The sequence below is a fragment of the Psittacula echo genome (genome assembly GCF_963264785.1).
Source record: "Psittacula echo genome assembly, chromosome: 1".
Classification (NCBI taxonomy): Eukaryota; Metazoa; Chordata; class Aves; order Psittaciformes; family Psittacidae; genus Psittacula; species Psittacula echo.
Window position 1 is genome coordinate 80,330,431 of NC_137735.1, and position 22,057 is coordinate 80,352,487.

The window sequence follows — 22,057 nt, forward strand, 5'->3', positions numbered from 1 at the left end:
AGGGGGCCTACAAGGATGCTGGGGATGGACTATGCGTCAGGGACTGTAGCGACAGGACAAGGGGGAACGGGTTCAAACTTAAACAGGGGAAGTTTAGACTGGATATAAGGAAGAAGTTCTTTACTGTTAGGGTGGTGAGGCACTGGAATGGGTTGCCCAGGGAGGTTGTGAATGGTCCATCCTTGGCGGAGTTCAAGGCCAGGTTGGATGAGGCCTTGGGCGGCATGCTTTAGTGGGAAGTGTTCCTGCCCATGGCAGGGGGGTTGGAACTAGATGATCTTAAGGTCCTTTCCAACCCTAACTATTCTATGATTCTATAATTCTAACTTTGAAGGGAAAGCAGACACTAAGTTCACGGGTATTATACATGTGGAACAATCACAGCTTAAGGAGCATCTGCTACCTTCGAACGAGCCCTAAGGTTTTAAGGTTTTTCCCATTCAGCTTTTGAATAGAGGCCAGAGACGACTTTTTGCTTTAAAGCTACAGTATTTGTCATTATGGCTTTTAATAACCCTGCCTTTCACTGAGATGAGGTATGTGTTTCTAGGGAAATGGTAGGACATTGCTAGTAGTCAATCCACCCAGCAAGGCCTCTTTCCACCAGAGTTCTGTTTACGGACACCACCTAAAGGGAGGTGAAAAGAAAGAAAACAAAAAGTAGAAAGGTGAACAAACCACTAGAGAAAAAACGATCAGCAAGTTCCTAATCAACAACAGGAAGCCTGCATCGGCATCAATTCCAACAAAAGAGGTACGTCAACGCACGCACCTCATTGCCCGTCAGGTTCCACAGCTGTATCAGTGGCAGTCCTGTTGCACTGTCATAATTTGTGACCTGGAAACACAGAAAAACCAGAGTGGGCAGCAGTTCTGCTGTGAGCCGTGAAGGATGCAATGCCAGCATCATTCGCTCCCTATCAGACACCCCTTCCTATGTGTAGGCTGGAGGAAATGCAGCTCCTGCCACCAGGCAGCAGCTGGAACACCCTGTGGGCAAGTTCACTTTCATCACTCAAATCCATACCCTGGCTTTCTGCCCACATCACTCACAAGAGGGAATACTCATCCCTCCCCAGCCACACAGCCCTGAGCGGGAACTGATGCTACACCAGGAAGTTCTCATCAAGACCCTGCTCAGCAGCCAGACTTCCAGGCTCTGGCTTTGTTGTCTGTCTTCACACTCACAGGATGGGGGGTGCACAGAGTCACAGCAGTAGTACCATCAGCAACAAGACTTTTCCCAACAGCTCCACGTACCTGCGCCTCAAGGACTGCGCCTCTGGTCATCTCGCCAACAGCTGCGTCAGCTTCAGGGGAGAAGCGATCCTCATCTTGGGGAAGAGCAGGAGAAAACAAATGAGAGTCACAGGCTTCAAAGGCCAGAAGGGACTATTAAGCTCACCTTGCCTGACCTCCTACATCCATTAGGCCAGCAAATCCTCACCCACTGTTGCTGAAACCAGTCTATTAAGCTGGAGATCACACAAGCATTATGCCTGCTGGGTTGCTGAAAGGAAGAATGAAGTGCTTTCTAAAGCCACTAGCTAAGTTAATAGGAATTTAAGTGGCTGATGAATTAGGAGGCTTTAACAATAGAAAAGTGCGTATCTGCAGTACCTTTCAGCAGTCATTAGTATTTTGATCCTTAATAAACTAAGCTCAAGGGCCTCAGGGCTTCACTGACCCTGAAGACACTACTGACCCGCCTGATCCCCAGCTCCCACAGAAACCCCTTCCGTACAAGGCAGCTTCTTAGGCCCCCAGGCATCAGGCATCTCTACCACCATGACACTCTGCCAGGGCTTGAACGGTAGCATTTTGAACACAGAACTATACACGTCAGTCACCTTAGTAGGAAAGTATCAGATATTGGTTTAACACATTAAAACTAAGTTCGCATTTACAGCTACTTCATGACAGAAGGTATCACAGGATCACAGTATGTTAGAGATTGGAAGGGACCTCAAAAGATCATCTAGTCCAATCCCCCTGCCAGAGCAGGAACACCTAGATAAGGTTACATAGGAATGTGTCCAGGCGGGTTTTGAATGTCTCCAGAGAAGGAGACTCCACAACCTCCCTGGGCAGCCTGTTCCAGTGTTCTGTCACCCTCACTGAGAAGAAGTTTCTTCTCAAGTTTAAGTGGAACCTCTTGTGTTCCAGTTTATACCCATTACCCCTTGTCCTATCATTGTTTGCCACTGAGAAGAGCCTGGCTCCATCCTCATGACACTCCCCCTTTATATATTTATATACACTAATAAGGTCCCCCCGCAGTCTCCTCTTCTCCAAACTATACAGACCCAGCTCCCTCAGCCTTTCCTCATAAGGGAGGTGCTCCACTCCCTTAATCATCTTAGTTGCCCTGTGCTGGACTCTCTCCAGCAGGTCCCTGTCCTTCTTGAACTGAGGGGCCCAGAACTGGACACAATATTCCAGATGCGGTCTCACCAGGGCTAGAGTAGAGGGGAAGGAGGACCTCTCTCGACCTACTGACCACCCCCCTTCTAATACACCCCAGGATGCCATTGGCCTTCTTGGCCACAAAGGCACAGTGTTGGCTCATGGTCATCCTGCCATCCACTAGGACCCCCAGGTCCCTCTCCCCTACACTACTCTCTAACAGGTCGTTCCCCAACCTATACTGGAACCTGGGGTTGTTCCTGCCCAGATGCAGGACTCTACACTTTCCCTTGTTATATTTCATCAAGTTTCTCCCTGCCCAACTCTCCAGCCTGTCCAGGTCCCGCTGGATGGCAGCACAGCCTTCTGGCGTGTCAGCCACTCCTCCCAGCTTAGTGTCATCAGCAAACTTGCTGACAGTACACTCAATTCCCTCATCTAAATCATTGATGAATATATTAAATAATACTGGTCCCAGTACTGACCCTTGAGGCACTCCACTAGATACAGGCCTCCAACTAGACTCTGCCCCATAGACTACAACTCTCTGGCTTCTGTCCTTCAGCCAGTTCGCAGTCCACCTCACTACCTGATCATCCAGGCCACACTTCCTCAATTTAGCTATGAGGATGCTGTGGGGGACTGTGTCAAATGCTTTGCTGAAGTCAAGGTAGACCACGTCCACCGCTCTGCCATCATCCATCCACAATGTTATTTCCTCATAAAAGGCTAGGAGGTTGGTCAAGCATGACTTCCCCTTGGTAAAGCCATGCTGACTGCCCCTCATAGCCCTCTTATCCTTGACATGCCTTAAGATGGCATCAAGGATAAGGTGTTCCATCACTTTCCCAGGGATGGAGATGAGGCTGACCGGTCTATAGTTACCCGGGTCCTCCTTCTTGCCCTTTTTGAAGACTGGAGTGACATTTGCTTTCCTCCAGTCCTCAGGCACCTCTCCCGTTTCCCAAGACCTGGTAAAGATGATGGAGAGTGGTCTAGCAATGACTTCCGCCAGTTCCCTCAGCACCCGTGGGTGCATCTCATCTGGACCCATGGATTTATGGATGTCCAGATTGCTCAACTGGTCCCTAACCCATTCCTCGTCGACTAAGGCCAACTGCTCCAGTGACCTGACTTCATCTGAGGTCTCAGGAGTACAGGGCTCTTCAGGACTGCCTCCGGCAGAGTAGACTGAGACAAAGAAGGCATTCAATAACTCTGCCATCTCTGTATCTTCTGTCACCAGGGCACCCATCCCGTTCACCAGTGGGCCAACCTTGCCTCTGGTGTTAGTTTTATCAGCCATGTATTTGAAAAAGCTCTTTCTGCTGTCCTTCACCCCTCTTGCCAGATTTAATTCTAAGGAGGCCTTAGCCATCCTAGCTGCCTTCCTACATCCTCTAGCAGCAGCGTTATATTCCTCCTGAGTGGCCAGCCCCTCCTTCCATGACCTATAAACTCTCCTCTTCCACTTGAGCATACCCAGCAGTTCCTTATTTAGCCACGCAGGTCTCCTGGCCCTCTTCCTTGACTTCCTACGTGTCGGGATGCTCTGCTCTTGAGCTTGGAATAAGCAATTCTTGAATGTCAACCAACTATCTTGGGCCCCTTTACCTTCAAGCAGCCTTGCCCATGGGATTTCCCCTAGCAATTGCTTGAAAAGGCCAAAGTTTGCCCTGCTAAAGTCCAGGGTTGCAATTCTACTTGCTATTGTACTGGTCCTACCACACAAGATCCTGAATTCCACCATCTCGTGGTCGCTGCAACCAAGGCAGCCCTCAACCTTTACTGCTTCGACCAGACCCTCCTTGTTAGTGAGGATGAGATCCAGCAGCGCTCCTCTCCTGGTTGGCTCATCCACCATTTGCATGAGGAAGTTATCATCCATGCACTGGAGGAACCTCCTGGACTGTGGCTGGGTTGCTGTGTAGTCCTTCCAGCAAACATCAGGGAAATTAAAATCCCCCACGACGACCACGGCCTGTGACTGTGAGGCCGCTCTCAGCTGCCTGTAGAAGGCCTCGTCAACTTCCTCACCCTGATCTGGTGGCCTGTAACAGACACCCACAACAGTATCGCCCCTGCCAGCCTGCCCCTTAATTCTCACCCACAGACTCTCAACTCGCTCGTCCCCTGTCCCTGGACAGAACTCAGTACATTGCAGCTGCTCTCACACATAAAGAGCAATCCCACCACCCCGCCTGGCTGGCCTGTCTTTCCTGAAAAGGACATAGCCCTCCATGAGTATATTCCAGTCATGTGAGCTGTCCCACCACGTCTCTGTAATTGCCACCAGATCATAATCTCCTGACTTAACACAGGTCTCCAACTCCTCCTGCTTATTTCCCATGCTGCACGCATTGGTGTATAGGCATTTCAAGGAGGGAGCTGAGCTCACCAATTTCACCCTAGGATTACAGGAGGCCTCCCAGTCTTCATCAATTCTAGAGTGCTGCCCCACTGGGGTGGCAGAGTGGTTACAGCTACTTCACTTAATACACTGCCAGCCCTGCCAACTTGCTCTTTAGGAGAGTAATTCACCCTCTCCTCCAAGCCGGAAAAAGCCTGGACATTTATCATCTTTCCCCTGGAGTCTGACAGGTTCTGCCATGCTAGCACATTTAGAAGAATAAAATTCATTTTTTCCAGTCCTTGCTCTAGTCACACCAGAGCTGTGCTTGCAATAAGAGAGGGAAGGTTCAGGCACGATCGTTGCTTGCCCACCGCTGGCACCCACTGACACTGCAGTGGGACCACCAATAGTACTTGTCAGGAGCTCCATTACCTGCAAGAGGCACCACATTGTCCAGGAAAACTTCTGCTCCTTGGAAAGGCAACAATAAAAAGTCAGACCTTAAAGAAAAGAGAATCTATCAGAATAAGAACAGGGCTTTAAGTCACTCCTGTATTCTCTAAGGTGACATTGATTAATCAATTGCTGTAAGAGGGATTTAGTGTAACATTGATGACAGTCAAAAACAACCTCCCAGCAATCTAAGCAGCAGCAGCAACCCATTGTCTGATGAGCACGCCACGTTGGACTGGGCTCCAAGCAAAAGCCACCTCCACCATGGAGGCTTGACTGCTTTCCTCCCACCTCTGGGCACAAGCAAGTATTTAATGAGCTTGTGTAAGAAAACCCTCATCCAATACAGCTCTCCCAGACAGTGGGGCTGGAGCACAGAGAATCCCAATCTTATTCCTAGCTCAGCAACTAACTACACCTTGGGGCCTCCCAAAGGCATCCTTTTGCTCAGCTGCCATGCTGAAGTGACAGAAGTCACAATTTCCTCTTCCTTCCCCTTCAATAAAGCCTTGTGAGAGCTTGCTCTGCTGCCAGGGAACCCACCCCTGCTGCTGAGGCAAACCTTTCTACCAATTCCCACTTCAGCTGTGGAAAAACCCGGAAGGAATTCAAACAATACAGATGCCTCTGAAGAAGATTCGAGCCAGATATGGCCTCAGGCCATGGAAGAGGAGCTAGAGACCTGATTGGTCTGACTGTGTCAGCCTTCACTTTGGCATATCCTCCATAGTCCACATATCTGAGTTCCACTTCACTGGTCTCTTCAAAGTAGCTGATAACTTGAGCCCGTAGCCATGCCCCATCCAGGCCTGGAGCTGCGCAGATAATACCGACTGCGGAACATAAGGGTACAGAGAAGAAAGCTCAGCGGATTTCCAGAAATCAGCACTTCAGGCATTAGTTATGACGAATAACTCCTTTCCATGTGATGCACCCTCCACTTTAGACCATGTACAGGCAGTGACACTAGGAAGATGCGGGAGTAGCTCCACACTTTGTCAGCAAAAATATACCAGGTGCCAGGTAGATAAGAAATAACCCAAGACTGACTTACCTCCTTCCAAATTTCAATGTGCAACTATGTGGCTGGAGAAGTATTCAGGGATGAATGGGGTGAGGAAGAACAGAGCTTAAAAAAAAGCCCAAATCAATGGAATAACCAACGAACTATCACACCTCATGCACTGGGAAACCTCCCAAGCCTAACTCAGGGCAGCAGGATTTCACATGACCCTCGAAGTTTCTTAAGTGAACAGTCAAGTTACTTGCCTTCTACTGGAGCTGGCAGGGTTGGAATTTCAGGTTGAGAGTAGCAGACGCACATCTGCTGCTCAAGGCTCCTCAGCACGTAGAAAGTGGGGTGAGTGTGCTGCTGCAGGAACATGTGCCCTGCATCAACTTGGTGCGCCACGACCACCGGCACAGTGACTCCATCCGGGAGGAAGAGCTGTCACGTGGAGGAAAGAAGCTCTCATTAGTGTTCACTGCAACTCGAAGCTTCATTCACAGCAACTCCCTGTTCCACCAGCACCTCCTGAGGCTTACAGCCACGGCACTGTAGTATTTCACTTCTAAAGACTGCTTTGGAGCAGGAGCAGAAGACTACCCATTGTTAACTGCATGCTGTTCTCAAGGAAATCAGACTTGGGCTGGGGCCCATCTTGTTCCCAAAAAGACTATCAGCACAGAGCAGCTGCAAGACTTATTTACCCAAGAGATCAGTGAGCAGAGTCAGGAATGATGGGTCAAGCCATGCTGCACTATCAACGCTGTGCAACTTGCCAGGACTCCCTGCCCATGGAGGTTTTAAACATCAAGGTAATCTTCACAGGGATTGTCCAAGATTTGTCACAGAGGCCTCATTTTCAAAGTCCTTTGCCCCGGCTGCTAGAGAGCCACTGTGCCGGGCAGCTTCCGAGCATTACCGTGCTTGGAATACATCCAAAATGCCTTTCATTTCCCAGCATAAATTCACTTCTCCAGAATAAAGCCTATCTTCACATCCAAGGAAACAGTTACGTGCACCGTTACTACAGGCACAATGGGAACAGTAGTGGAAGAACAGGTAGATAACCCTGATCTATTAACAGCTAAATCAGCTGGATAACAACCAGCCACACAAAATCACACTGGGTTTGAGGGCGCCTGTGAGCCAGCCACATGGATACAGCATCCTACAATGGCAGTGACCAGCAACAGCCTTCCGCCCCGACATCAGCATAGCCAGCAAGCTGGGACTCACCCAGGCAGTCATAAGGAGGGAATGAAGTGTCAGTGGTGCTGCTGGAAGTAGACCGTGGACGTTGGCATCAAGCTCAAGGAGCTGTGTCTCGCCAGTCAGGCTCAGTACTTTTTCTACTTGATGCGGGAAACCTGGAAGACAAAGTCCCACAGAAGGTCTGTAGCACAGATTTGGTGAGGACAACCCCAGCCTTGCCACATGAACCAATATAGCTACCAGAAGCCTTCTGCACTACAGCAACAACTTCAGTTTTAGCAGATTGGCCATGTAACCTGGTAGGAGACCAACATGAGCTGATACACACCCCATAGCTCCTCCTGTAGGCCAGCTAACACTGGATCCTACAGAGAGATGAATTCAGAGAGCAAATGCAGACCCACCAGCACTTGAGGGCTAAATAGTCATTTCCTGGGGAAATTAAACATGAAGATTTATCTGCACATGTCCTGAAGCAGGAAGGTTACAGCACATAAAATGCTTGTTCACCGTGCGTGTGTAAGAGCATTTTCAAATCGCTTACCTTGTGGGCAGTCTCCATCTATTCCTGGTGCCTTGCTACACTCATTACATGGGTCTGGACCATCCTCTCGCAGTACTCCATTGCTGTATGGTACTTCATTGTCTTCAGGCAGCTTCAGAGTAGGCTGAGTCTCACTTGGGCTGGAGCTCTGCCCAGCACTTGTGTCTCGGGTTGCAGATAAACTACGTAACTCTGAATGCTGGCCCGATGCAACAGCCAGCACTGTGCTCTGCAGCGGGCGCTTCACACATGCCCCACCTTCACATGTGGATGTGCTGCACACAGAGCCCTCCCTAACCAAAGGCGCCTTTTCTGGAGAACCTTTGTGGTTTTCCACAGGAGTCCGACCACCTCCTTGGGACTCACTGCACACAGGGGTCTTCATCTGACAGTCTGTTGTGGCTCCCTCAATGGGGCTTTGTGTTAAACAGCTTGAACGTGTAACATCCTGATCCTGTCCCTCTGTCTGCGGGGATGTCAGGACCGCAGCATCATTCTTTCCAGCAGTGTTCGTATCAGCTACTGGAGCTTCCTCTGCAAGCGTCTGATCACTGGAAACAGCACTTGCCATCTCCAGAGGTGTCTCAGCTTGGCTAGCAGCAGCCTGGCAGAGCTGAGTGGACCCATCACCTGCAGGAGCGGGCAGCACTCCCCCACTGCGGACAGGCTTCTTCTGCCAACAGTCTTCTGTGTCTCCCTCTTCAGGGCTGGATGAACAGCCACGTGTTAAACAGCTTGAACGTCTCACATTCTGACCCTGTTCCTCTGCCTGCAGGGATGTTGGTACCACACCATCACTCCTAACATTCTCACTGCCTACTGGAGCTTCCTCTGCAAGCATCTGATCAGAGGAAACAACGCTTGCCATCTCCAGAGGTGTCTCAACTTGACTGGCAGCAGCCTGGCAGATCTCAGTGGACCCATCACTTGCAGCACCCCACAGCACTTCCTCAGTTGCTGCCAAAATGACCTCGGAAACAATCTGTATTGTCACTTGCTCAATTTTCTCAATGTCTTCCTTGCACAAACCCACTCCTCTAATCTTCTCTCTTCTCAATTCATCCCCTTTTGGCTGTGTGTCCTCCTCCTCCTGACACACAGGGACAGTACTGGCAATTGACCTGGACACGTCTTCTTCCCCTGCCTGCTCTGAACAGGCAGACTCCCAGGGCAGAGAAACACAAGCAGGGACACTCTTTTCGTCTTGAGATCCCGTTTCTTCTAGTTTTTCACTGTCGTTCTCAAGGGTGCTGGGCTGATTCGTTGTTACTGGCCAGTCTGGTGAGAGATCCAGCCTCTCATCAGGGTGACACATAACAGAGGGCATCGTCAACCCTGCTGTCAGCAGGGAGGTCGAGGTTTTGTTCTCTGTGTGTTCCCCTTCCAGCAAGGAGAGCTGTCTTTGAGGAACACATGGTTCTGTTCCTGGTGTGGAATCCTGCTCTGTCACTTCTTCCTGCTGCTCTGCAGCACCTACTGCTTCTTCATCTGGATAGGTTCCATGCTTTTTTCTATGGGAATAAATCCACCAGCACCCGAGAAGTGCCAGCACTCCAGGTACGGCATACGCGACGTAATTCCGGAAGCATAAAGGCATTTTAGAAAGTCTCAGCAGTTATACCTAGAAGGAGAACCAGAAAACATGTTACAATAGCCACAGGGAAGGGAACAGGAAGACTAAAGCTTCATAAATGCCTTGAGGTATCTCTAGTAGTATGAGCAGGCTTGTTTTCCATTTGCTTTTTAAATTCACATCTCTGCTCTACAAGAGACCGCAGAACGAGATCCTTACCTAAGACCAGGGATCTCTGGGCATTTCTCACCATTACAGTCATCAGTTTCACCTTAACCCCCCTTTCTACGCAAAGCCGTTTCGCCTTCTTTCCCCTGCCTCCCCTTTGCTACACACAGGGACAGTATCCAGCGCTGCAGTCTCTCCAGCAGCAGGCTGGGTTCAGAACACTGCTGGACCACCAGTTTATTCCACATTAGATTTCCTACATGGACAGCTGCTACTCTGACTTTTCAGCTGAAAGCTTTCTCTTTCACTCCGGAAAGCGTGTGAACCCTTCGCTGCCTGGACGCCACTGGGACTCATGTCCCAGCCATGCTCCTCCATCTACAAGCCTCATCTAGGTTATATAAGGCAGGGCTGAGAGGCCTTCCCGTTCCCTTCAGGCAAGCCTGCGGCTGGCACACAGAGCTGAAGTTCCCTGCATCCCCAGAACAAAGAGGGCAAAGGACACTCAGTTTATATTTTCACTGGCCAGGAATGAAAGCGGAACCCACGGGTCTGACAATGCTTACACACAAGAGGCTTTTCTCCAAAGGGGCCCCAAGACTTTCACCAGTAAGCAACAAAGATAAAGATTGTTTTCAGGAGATAAAATCCTAGGCACGGGAACCACCCACTGGAAAACAGTATTATCTAGTTCCTCTTCAGAAGTAGAAAGGAGTATAAAAAGACGAGACAATCAAGTCAGTCTCTCCACTCTGCTTAGTCTGTCTCAACCAGAAAACACCTTTCGTTATCAGAGCAAGCCTCCTTCCAGATACCTCCTTCAGGGCCTTGATTTTCCCAGCAGCCGGTTACACTCTAGCTAAGGACAAAACCATGCCTCCCTCAGACCCAAACCGAGCATCTGAGACCTGGAGCATATAACATACATTCCAGATGTCTCACCTCCTCCAGCCACAATCTCCTATCCCACAGGAACAAACACACAATTTCATCCAAGCTATCTCAGACACCAGCCTGGCTTCTGTACTGCTTGCTGCAGAGTCATACAGTCATAAAGTCACAGAATGGTTTGGGTTGGAAGCTGCCTTAAAGCTCATCCAGTTCCAAACCCCTGCCACGGGCAGGGACACTTTCCACTAGAGAAGGTTTCTCCAAGTCCAACCTGGCCGAGGCAAGTAAATAAACGAACAGCAGAAACAGGCACTAGAAAATGTCTTGCTCAATCCCAAATCAAAGCTCAGCTGCAGACATGATTTAAGAAGTCCAGCAACATCTCCAGCATATCACCAATGTTGACCCACACAGGAAACTTGAGTCTTGTTCACTCTGTGACATTCATGTCTGATGTCTCTTAAATCCAAGTTCCTTCCAGTCAGACAGCAGGGCTTATTGCTGAGGACGAACTTTCAGTTAACAGCAACATCTGAGACTTGGAATTCAAAACAGAACAACACAATAAATCTAGGCAGTAATTTCGATGTTTGGGTTTTGGAACTTGGTAAGTGGAAAGCATGAAGCCTGTACATACATTCCTGAAACAAAAGGTACCCATTTCTGCTCTCCAGCACAACGGCACATTGTGAGTGACTGCGAGGGCTCACCTGCTGCCCGCTGAAGTTGTTGCAATTCGTGCAGAACCGCTCCACAAGCTGTCTCACAGAGCACCACAAACTCAAAGTAGCTCACAAGTCCATTCCCAGCAAGCTTCCCTGGTTAAGCAGACAGCCCTATTATTACGTCATTCCCTATTATGCTGCACCAACTGCACAAACAAGGGTCCCCCACAATTCTGCAGCACAGGGAGGCAGCAGGATGCTCCACAGAGGGCCAGATCCATCCCAAAGCCTGGCAGACAAAGCAATTCCAAGAGTCCCTTTAAACATTGATACCATTTAAGATCTCCACTCTCTGATGTTTAGATCAGTGGGGATGGTGGGTTAGCTGACTGCTCCTTGCACAGCTCATTTCATTTCATGCTTTTAATCTGACTAGTTTCAGCAAGAGCTGCATTATACAGCCAGGGATGTGTTAAATGGGAACTCCGCATCCTTCCATCAGCTAGAAAGGGACAAAAGGCACTGGCTCTGCACAAGACACAAGCAGACATCCAAAAGCACTGGGCTGGCCAGGGGACAGCTAGCACTAACAAGCATCTCCTTGCATAAACACGACAGGAAGACTTTGGTGGCCTGATTTTAATATGCTGGTCACAACAATCAACAATTTCACACAACAATCAACATTCATGGGATGCCTTGAAGATAGCCGATTTTCAACCTGCTCAACACAACCATTGGAAGATGCAGCACATACTTCTCTCTCATTTCTGCCACAGGGGAGCTCCTACTGCCCACATCCAAGTTTCCAACAGGTTTAAAAGTGACAAAACCCTCTCTCCATTGCCAACTCGACAGCCAGTTCAGGACCGCAGGAGCAAAGGGATCATTTAAACACATGGAGGGGGGGAAGCAAGCCTGGGATTCTCCTGCCAGCAGCAGAACACAACATGGCAACTTGTCAAATCCCACGGCCTTAAGCAGTGCCAAATTGGAGGAGCCTGGCCCAGCAGCCCCTGCGCTCTCCAGGCAGGAGGAGCCAGCTGGGGAAGCACAGCAGCTCCGGAGGCTTTGCGCCACAGACAAGCAACCTGGGGAAGCCAGAACCAGTGTGAACACTGGATGCACCAGTGCCATTCCCCAACACGCAGGGCTCCGTGCCGTCCTGCACCAGAAATAGTGCAGAGCTCGCACGCTGTACATGCTTGCCCCACACCATGAGCCACTTCCACTTCTTCCTCCTGCCATGTCAGGAATCCGCTCTAAATGTCACACCTTGTATCAAGGCACAGGGAGCTGCAGACAGGGCATGAGGCTTTTCCAACTTGCTAAATAATCCCTACAGTAGGTCAGGATAGGATTAAGACACCAAGCGGAGAATAGGGGTCAATCGGCTCTCCAAATCGGTATCCTGCCTTGATTTATGGAAAACTCCTGGTAAAGATCAGGGGGATGAGGACAAAAATGAACCCCCACACTCGCCTACCTTACAAAACAAAGGCAAGGACAGTCAACTCATTCTACTTGCTCGCATTAGGATCCCAGAGCAGTTTTAAGCCACCTCGTTTCTCTCGCCAGCACAAACAACCCTTCAGAAGACACATCTGTACTGAAGCACGAAATCAGACTCTACAACTCAAAGAGAGTTCTAAAGCAGGTATGTTTATTACGGCGCCGGGTGCAAGGGGGATCGCTTCTCCTAACTTGCACCTCGAGAGGTTAAGCAAGCAGGTATTTATTACACACCAACATGCATATTCATTAGGTTCGAGAGTTCGGTGGGGAAATTACAATTACTTTAGGTACTCATTATCATAAGTCTTCTCCCTTTTGGTGCTTGTGCACTGCCCTCCAATGGCCGATGGTCGTGGGCAGGGGTCTTCAAGATGAAGTAAGCAGTCTTCTTCAGGGTGCACTTTTCACCTTTGGCACAGTTGGATGCCCCAGTAATCACAAAGGAGCTGAAACCAGCCATATCTGCAAGCTTCCGATAGCAGACAAACATTTAGAACAGTGGGACCTTCATCCACAAAAATTTATTGCCTCCCAAGCTAGCAGATGTTCGGGAGTCACTGTCTCCAGCCTAACTGATAATTAGAAGGATGGTCACTCATTAGAAGGATGGAAAGAAATAACTCACTCTTGTTAGCAAGACTACTAAATTCTGTTATCACACCACAAACTTACAACACAAATGTTGTTCTCTAGCTTAGACCTAAGTTAAAAGTGTCTTAACCCTAGGTTTTCCAGGCACTTGCTTTCCTTATATCAAGCCCCCCCTTTTCTTTTACCTTTGCAAATCCTTTTGCTAGGTAACTCCACTTTACTCAGGAGTTCTGGCAAAGTATTTACCACTTCCAACTTGTTGCCTAACCTTATGTCTTTTCCAATCTTCATAAACAGTTACAGACCTTTTACAATACCAAAAAGAACACTATCATGTTACAAGTAATCAGCGTTAAAACAATTATTAGTACGATTCCTGCAACCAGCTGCCTCAACTAGGAGAGATTAGGTAACCATGAAGTTAACTTTCTCCATGTTTCTTCAAAAACCCAAGAGGTATGTATCATCCTTGGTCATCGCGTGAAATATTTCAGTTTATTTCCAAATTTCCTCCAGATCTGTTTCAATTCTGCCACTTTGATCTATATAGGAACCATTGATTATGGAACAAACCCCTCCTTGTGAAGCCAAAACCTGGGTACCACAGCACCTAAGGTGCACGCGCCTTCCAGTTGAGGTAGAGTCTTAGGAGCATTTTCTCCACATAACCAATACCATCCTTTCCCTTCAGGCACGGGCCACCACTGAACTATGATACCATCTCTATTAATAGTGTGATTGCAGTTTGAACAGTGACCTACACCTGTGGCATTTCTTTGTACACAGGTCTAATATTCTTAAACCCAGTCTCCAGATCTCAAAGGGTGAATCGGATAATCTAAACCTGTTGCTCTTGTCCCTAATAGTCTTTTAACACCAACAAATATCAATAACCTTCTTTTCTCAGGAATTCAAAAAAATCTATTTGCCACTCTTGTCCTGGATAACTTCCTCTCCCAATTGTCCCAATTTGATTCCTATTGTCAGTTTTAGGATTATTCTTAAGACAGAGCTGACATTGTTCTGTCACTAACTGAACTATGGTGTATAGATTCCTTCCTATAATCTGTAGATAAAGAGTTGCTACCCAATGAGTTTCATTATGTTCCTCCTGAACTAACTTTCAGAGGTGATTAGAGGGAATTACAATTCGCCCATCAGGTATCTGAACCCAACCCTCTTGGTTTTCCTGTCTCTTCAGACCTTCAATCAACTTTTTATCCTCTCTTGAATATCTAGGTTCAGACTTCTCAGTTGTTAGTTTGCCATCAGGGATTAAGGACATGATTTCAGATTGTTCAGCTTCTTGTTTGGCTTCAGAATCGGCCAAATCATTTCCAGTTTCCTGATTAGGGTCACCTTGTTGATGCCCTCTACAATACATAACAGCTACTTCCTCAGGTAGCTGAGCAGCAGTTTCTGTAGCATGTTGAATCTGTTTCCCTTGTACGTTCAAAAGTCCTCATTCTTTCCAGATGTGGCACCATGTGCATGGACCACACCAAATGCATATTTAGAATCAGTCCAAATATTTATCCTTTTGTCTTTGGCCAATACCAGGGCTCTCATTCTGCCTTTTGGGTGGAGGTGTTTGCGGGTAAAGGTTCAGCTTCTATTATCTGTGAAGTGGTGGTAACGGCATATCCTGCCTTTCGTTCACCATTTTTCACGGAGCTACTACCATCAGTAAACCAAGAATCAAATCCGGTTGGCTCGAATATACAGTCTCTACAGTGGCCAAGCAGTCACGTGTTAGTGGTTCTGTCGGTTGCTCCTGCAAAAAGGATGCTGGATTCACAGTGAATGTGTGACCACAATTTCTGTATCATCGTGTTCCACAAGGGTGGCCTGGTATTTTACAAACCATGAAGGAGACAACCAGTGGACTCCTTTCTGCTCCAGGACTGCTGATACAACTTGGGACACTAGCACAGGGATCTTTTGTCCCAAGGTGAATTTGCAAGCCTCTTCAGTATTCATGACAACCGCTGCCACAGCCCTTAGGCATCCGGGCCATCCTTTGCTCGCTTCATCCAGCTGTTTCAAAAAGTATGCCACTGGCCTTTTATAGGGTCCTAGTTTCCGAGCAAGGACCCCCCCCAAGGCTATTCCTTGGTTTTCATAAGAATATAGCCAAAAGGGTTTGCTTACATTGGGAAGCCCCAGAGCTGGAGCTCTCATTAGCTCTGTTTCTGAATTTCTAAAAGCCCTCTCTGCTGAATCAGTCCATTCCAAAGAGGGAGGATTTCCTTTTAACAGTTCATATAGCGGTCTTACCAGAACACCATAGTCACGGATCTGAAGTCTGCGGCATATGGTCATTCCCAGGAACATCTGGAGCTCCTTGATGGTCAACGGTCGTGGAGATTGACAAATGGCTTCTTTTCTAACAATTCCAAGTTCTCTCTGTCCTCCTGTTACTTCATAGCCTAACTAGGAAACTCAGGTTGGAATTAGTTGGGCCTTTTGTTTGGATACCCGATAGCCATTCAGTCCCAGGAAATTCAATAATCCCACCATCCACTGGACACGTTCTTCCTTTGTTTCTGTGGCAATTAATAGGTCATCCACATACTGTAACAGAGTCCCCGTCTGAGTGGGTGGCTTCCGTGATTCTAGTTCTCGTGCTAACTGACTTCCGAAACTCATCGGACTGTTTTGAAACCCTTGAGGTAATACCGACCAAGTTAATTGGGTTTTCCTTCCCGGGTCAGGATTTTCCATTCAAAAGCAAATAAATTTTGGGCTTCTTTGGCCAATGGTAAGGATTAAGGATTTCTTCTATTTCAGGGAGGTCCTCCTGTTCGCTTTTCTGTTGAATTAAAGATAAACTCAAAACTGGAATTAATTGATCGGTTTTAACTCTTCATTCCATTTTGCCTTCCTTAAATGTTGCTTCTTGCCCTAATAAAGATTTTACAGAATTCGGCACGCATAAAAATTTGTGCGTTCCCATTTGGTTTCCCAATTTGTACTCTAAAGGTTTCAGAAAGAATGCCCTTTTTTTTTTGTTTCCTTTTCCTTGGCAGCCAGTAGCTCCTACAACTGTAACAAATTCTTTTCCCTCCGATTTAACGCTGAATAAGTTGCTCCTGTACCCACTAAAAATTCCACTGGATTTCCTCTAGTCCCTAGCTTTAACGTAACCAGTGGATCTGCTAGGGTAGATTCCCCAGGTCCCCATCAGTCTAGTTCCAATTCAGTCACCAGAGCCACCCCATGGCACTACCCCCCAAGGGCAGCCTCCACTTCCAACATCCAGCACGCACACCCATCCGGTAAGAGCCCTCTCCCCCACCTCCACCTTTGCCTGACATCCCTCCGCCACCAGTTTCAAAGCAACCACCGCAGCCGTGGCTATAGCACGACTGAGCATTTTCTTTTCTACCTGTTCCCGATTCCTATACGCTCTCCATGCTTCCTCCTTCACTCCCGTCCGCATTTATCCAACAAGCCCTCAGTCCGTCTGTTCCCACTTGTCCGCCTGCCCCAGCACTCATCCCATGCTCAAACACAGGCGCTGCGCGAGCTCCCCTCCTTTCCCCCTTGGTTTTCCCCTTTTTCCTTTCCTCACAGCTGCTCACCCTGCTCTGCAGCACTTCTGGTTTAACCCTGTCTTGACTCTGAATGGGAATCTGCTGCTGGTTGCCAGTGACAGTCATCTCTTCCTCCTTATCAATATCAGATAAGACAGATGCACAGGGTGCTCCCCGTGGAGGTACCTCTGATACATAATTTTCCAACCTATCTTCCTGATTACCCTGGTTTTTTCTTAACTTTAAACATTATTCCCCCGATATCACAGGCTGAACAACATCTCTCCAGCTTAGCTGTCTGGTTTTCCCTGTCCGAAAAGGAAAGCGCAGCCAAAATTAAGGGCTCTGGCAAAGCTATATTCATTTTGCATTCCGTCCGTCAAGCCGGGTGGTTTCTTAAAGTGAAAAACATATCTGCATACATTACTTCATGCCATTTTCCTTGCCCCCTCAAAACAGCATTACTTTTTGTGAAAATGTATTATAGTTCAGAGTTCCATTTTTAGGCCATTTTTCCTGATCTTCCAAAGTATACAAAGGCCACCATTGGTTACAATATTTTACCAACATTTTCTCATTTACCGAGCCCCCGAGAAACCCTCCCAGTTCTTTCCCATGCATCAAAATGCACCCAAAAGGACTCTTTCTCAAGATCTCTCCACTCTGCTGATTTCCCATTATCAATCTCACATTCACACACACACGGGGTCCCACAGACACACTCCACACAGTTACAACACTTGAGACAGAGACTAAAATTCAATCAAACAAACAACAATTAATAACACAGTTATAACATCCTGTCACCAAGACCAAAATCACAAGACCAAAATCATTACTGTAACAAGCCACAAAATAAGTCAAATACCAATACGACCCAAAACCATTTCCACAAGACACCCCTTGTGCCTTGTAGGACCCAAACCACAAGATGCCCCCTGCTTCTTGTGGGTGTCTACCAGCAGCCAGGTATACGCCTTTACCTACCACCCGCGCCCTTTACCTCGCATAGGACGCCTCCTTACGACTGATAGGTATCCCCTTTACCTGGTTCAAACATACCTGATGATTCACTAGGGATGGTCCTTGTCTGCCCCTGCGGTGATCTGAGTCAGTGGGGGAGTCCTCCCAAGAAACCTCAGGGGCTCCCAGAGGAGTCTCCAAGCTAACTGATAATTAGAAGGATGGCCACTCGTTAGAAGGATGGAAAGAAATAATTCACTCTTGTTAGTAGTAAGACTACTAAATTCTGTTATCACGCCACAGACTTACAACACAAACATTGTTCTCTATCTTAGACCTAGAGTTAAAAGTATCTTAACCCTATGTTTTCCAGGCACTTGCTTTCCTTAGATCAGGATCAGGTTAGAAATGTTTGCAGCACAACGTTCACAGAGAAGCCAGATAATTCATCCTCAAGGTCCGAGAGCAGAGTTCAGCAGGCACTTGCTCCAGATTTCCAGGCTTTCCACACACAGGCAGGCCTGCTCTGGGGGCAAGCTGCTTCCAGTCTCTAGAAGAAGGGAGACAAGAACAGTTCCCAAAGGATGGAGCCCACATTCCCTGCAGGGACGTTCCCCACAGCATTGCTGGTCCCTGCCTCTTCTGCTTCCCTCCTGCTCCAGCACTCAAGAGGTTACGCTTCCAAACCCCAAAAGCAGTGGAAACCGAGGCTGGAATTAAAGACCGCCCACAAGCAAACAAGCAGGCAGCCAAATTGGAAATGCAGCTTCAACAGCAGAGACAGGATGACTCTGTGCAGATCCTATAGTTACTGATAGAGCACTCAGGAAATAAATCCTACCTGGGTGAAAGAGAACTGGACATGGCTGGCAGAGTTCAAACTAAATGGGACCACGTGGGCTCTTAAAATTTTCCATGCTAAAAATAACCAGTAGCACATGCTCTGCCTTATAGGAGGCATAGGAACGGGAGTTGACAAAACCCTAAAGAACTGGAGGCCACGCCTTTAAAAATCAGTTATTGCACAGAAACACTTTTTCGACCTACCCTTGCCATCAGGTGTGTTTTCCCCAAAAGCTGAATCGGTGCCCGTGTCCCCAGGCTGCAGGCCCCGGCACGGCACACTTTGAGCACCAACCAGGCTGTATAGCCTTCCTATATACCTCTCTCTTTGGTGGGGCAAGCAACCATCACCCAGAGGTGGGGGCCACCAAACATGACTCAGTAGCTGCAAGCACACAAAGACGGGAGCCAGGCGAGCAAGGTCTCATCTGGATGGCACTTTTGAGAAGAACTGAACAGGTAAGTGTCTCTATACTTCAATAATTAAAGGTAAGGGTTGTGCATCAATTGCTGCTGCTTCAAACACCAGTACTGCGAGACAAGAACAGCAGGAGACTCCCCTTAAGCAATACCACCTTTTCACAGCCCAGTTAACACAGGCTCCTCTGTGAATGAAAGCTACCAGTGAAGCCACTCCACAACCTTAAACTATTTAAGAACTAAGTCCTACGTGCAGAGGGGTAAATTATGACATACCTAAAAGGCTGAAAAAGCTGGTTGTTGTCGAGCTAAAAAGTAGGGCTGTGGAACAGCAAGTGCTACCACCCCCAGGCTCTCTTATCTCCGAGACAAAAACCTGTTCTTGATGTTCCTACAAGAGCTCACTCCCCACCTTTGCAGCTGAGGCTGCTCTGCTGATGGCCCAGGCTTTATTAGTATTTCATCTTATAGTCACTTCTTCTGTGTCCTTCTCACACCCCAAGCACCAAACACTGTCCCAGCACAGCTCCACACTCCAGCAGCACCACTTCTGGGCCAAAGCAGAACCCCAAAGAGTTTCTATGTTATACTCAGTTTACAATGCAAGTATCAGCCTAGTTAAACTGCAGCAGGCTTTTTCCTGATGTTTCGGAAATCACCAAGGAGCACCTGTATACACCAACACTGACCACCAGCAACCCTCCCAACAGGCACTGATCATCCCTGAGCTCATCACTCCTGCTACACAACTCATCACAGGTTACCCTCAGTAGTTAACATTAACCCTGACTATCAAGCTCCTTAATGCATGTTCTACCCTATTACCTTCCTACTCCAGTCATTTCATCATTTATGGTTTCCTCCCTGTGAATCCTCTATTACAGACACCACTTTGCCAGAAAGGTGTCTCAGGTGCAGAAGCAGACTTCAGAAACTGCTTTTGCACCACTTCACCAATAGCACCTTTATCTTTCTTGGCTGTTCCTCAGAATTTGGTGGAAGCTTGTTCCTGGCTTTTCCTATTTTGCCAGCTTTGGTGTCCTCTCCAGAAACAGTCAGCTCAAATGTTCTGCCTCAAACCATCCAAAAGGGTTCAGCCCACAAGCCAGAGGCCACACGGCCTTTCTGTTCTCACCCAGCTTTGAACTGCAGTGAAAGTCCTCTGACTGAGACTAAGGCACTCTGTGCACAGGTACCCCTGACTGGGGAATCAACACCACTTCTAGAGCCAAGGGCGGCTGGAACTGGGGATCTTTCAGGTCACAAACAACCCACTTAATATCACTTGTTGGGGCTCTTTCCAAACAGCTACCTCCTCAGCACACCTTCCAGTCCAGACTCAACTCTTTTAAAAGCATTTAGTCTTCTCATTACTTCTAAAAGCATCCTCTACGATACAGGCAAAGCAGAATTGCACAGAAACTACATCCAATGCTTAGCATTTTCCATTTGCTTCTCCACAGTGAAGCTCATGCAGCCCTTGCTATGGGCAGTAGTGGAGTGTCCACTACAGGGCAGCTTATAAATTGAAATTTCAAAGCAACCAGCTAAGCCAAGTGCCCAATATCCAGATCAATTCCCACAAAACAGGCATGTACAACACTCCGGAGCAGAGACTAAAGAAAGCTAAGGCTTCCAACATTCTCTGCGTGCAAGACAAGAACCAGACTTGCATTTTCAAGGAGACAGATTGGCAAGGTTTAAATCACAACACGCTGATACCACTGGAAGAACAGCGAGAAAAGAGGCAGCACCGACACCAAGCAGGTATCTGGAGAACAGCATCAAGACCTACTCACTAGATTTACTGTGCGCAGTGAGTACCGCGGCGGGGCGCTGCCAGGCCCCGCAGGCAGCGGCGGGAAGCGGGCCGCGGGCTGCCACCGGCAGCGCTCGGTGTGGGGCTGAGGGGATCGGAGTGCTGCTGCCGCGTTGTCAGTCCCGTGGGCAGCCGCTCCTCAGGCCCTCGCACGGCTCCGCCACGTCCAAGGTCAGCGCCGCCGCGGTCCAGCCCGCAGGTCACCCGTGGCGGGGGTGGGGCTTTTCGTTACCGGGGCCCTAGGGCTGAGGGGCGGGCTGCGGCGGGAAGCGGGCCTCAGAATCCCGGCAGCTGAGGAGTGCTGTGCGCCGGGCCGTGTAGCAGCAGAGGGGTGCCAAGGCCTCCTCAGTGACCTGTGGTAGTTGTGGGGTCTTAGGTGTGGTAGGTTTGGTTTTAGGTGGTTTTTATTGCTCGTTTCCCACTTGCCATTAGCAAAGTCTGGGCATTGCTGAGGGAAGCGGCTGTGCAGGCCGGAGGAGTGTGTGAATTGGTGTTAAATGTGATTCACTCTCGCTGTGAACTCTCCTGTAGCTACTTAGAAAGGAAAGCGGGAGATGACGTAAGAGCGGCAGACGAGGTAGTAAAGATTAAGGGCACCTTGTGTTGTCTCTTGTGTGTCTGGTAGGGCAAGGCTTGCTTATGTTATGGTAACGATTGATAAAAACTGTTATTAGCAAGCTTTTCGTATAGTGCAGTAACTTCCGCTTGTTTGTAAGCCAGCATGGAACACATTCGAGAGCAAAGGAATTAAATTGTATTGCTGTTGAGGAAGGAATGTTTCAGTAGCCTTGCTCCCTGAAAGAGGCCTTGTTGTTTGACTTTTATCTTTTGTTTTTCATTCTTCTTCCCCCTTCTTGAAGCGAGTGAGATCCGAGTTACTCATGTTCCAGAACGGGGCACCCTTTACTGAGAGTTATCTGCAGTAGTAAGGATTAGCAGCAAAAGCTGTGGTTGACCACAGCCAGTCTGCCACAGGAAAGGAAGGGGCTGCAGAATGGAAGTAATTCTGGCTTTGCATGTTCACAAGGTCTTGTGCTGCCTCTGTGGGGTTGGTGGTTGTGCCTGCTGAGTGTTATCAGAGCCTCTGTGGACTTTGTCT

General features: G+C 48.3%; 1 protein-coding gene across 1 annotated transcript; it reads right to left on the reverse strand.

The window, feature by feature from the left end:
- Positions 1–568: 568 nt before the first annotated feature.
- LOC308232931 (uncharacterized protein) lies at positions 569–9,301 on the reverse strand (the record flags this gene model as incomplete). The annotated part of the gene is made up of 8 exons (XM_080639272.1): positions 569–628; positions 773–838; positions 1,261–1,334; positions 5,192–5,259; positions 5,895–6,045; positions 6,482–6,659; positions 7,455–7,585; positions 7,975–9,301. The coding sequence occupies 8 exons, from the start codon at positions 9,299–9,301 to the stop codon at positions 569–571; spliced, it is 2,055 nt and encodes a 684-aa protein (XP_080495398.1).
- Between the last annotated feature and the right edge of the window lie 12,756 nt (positions 9,302–22,057).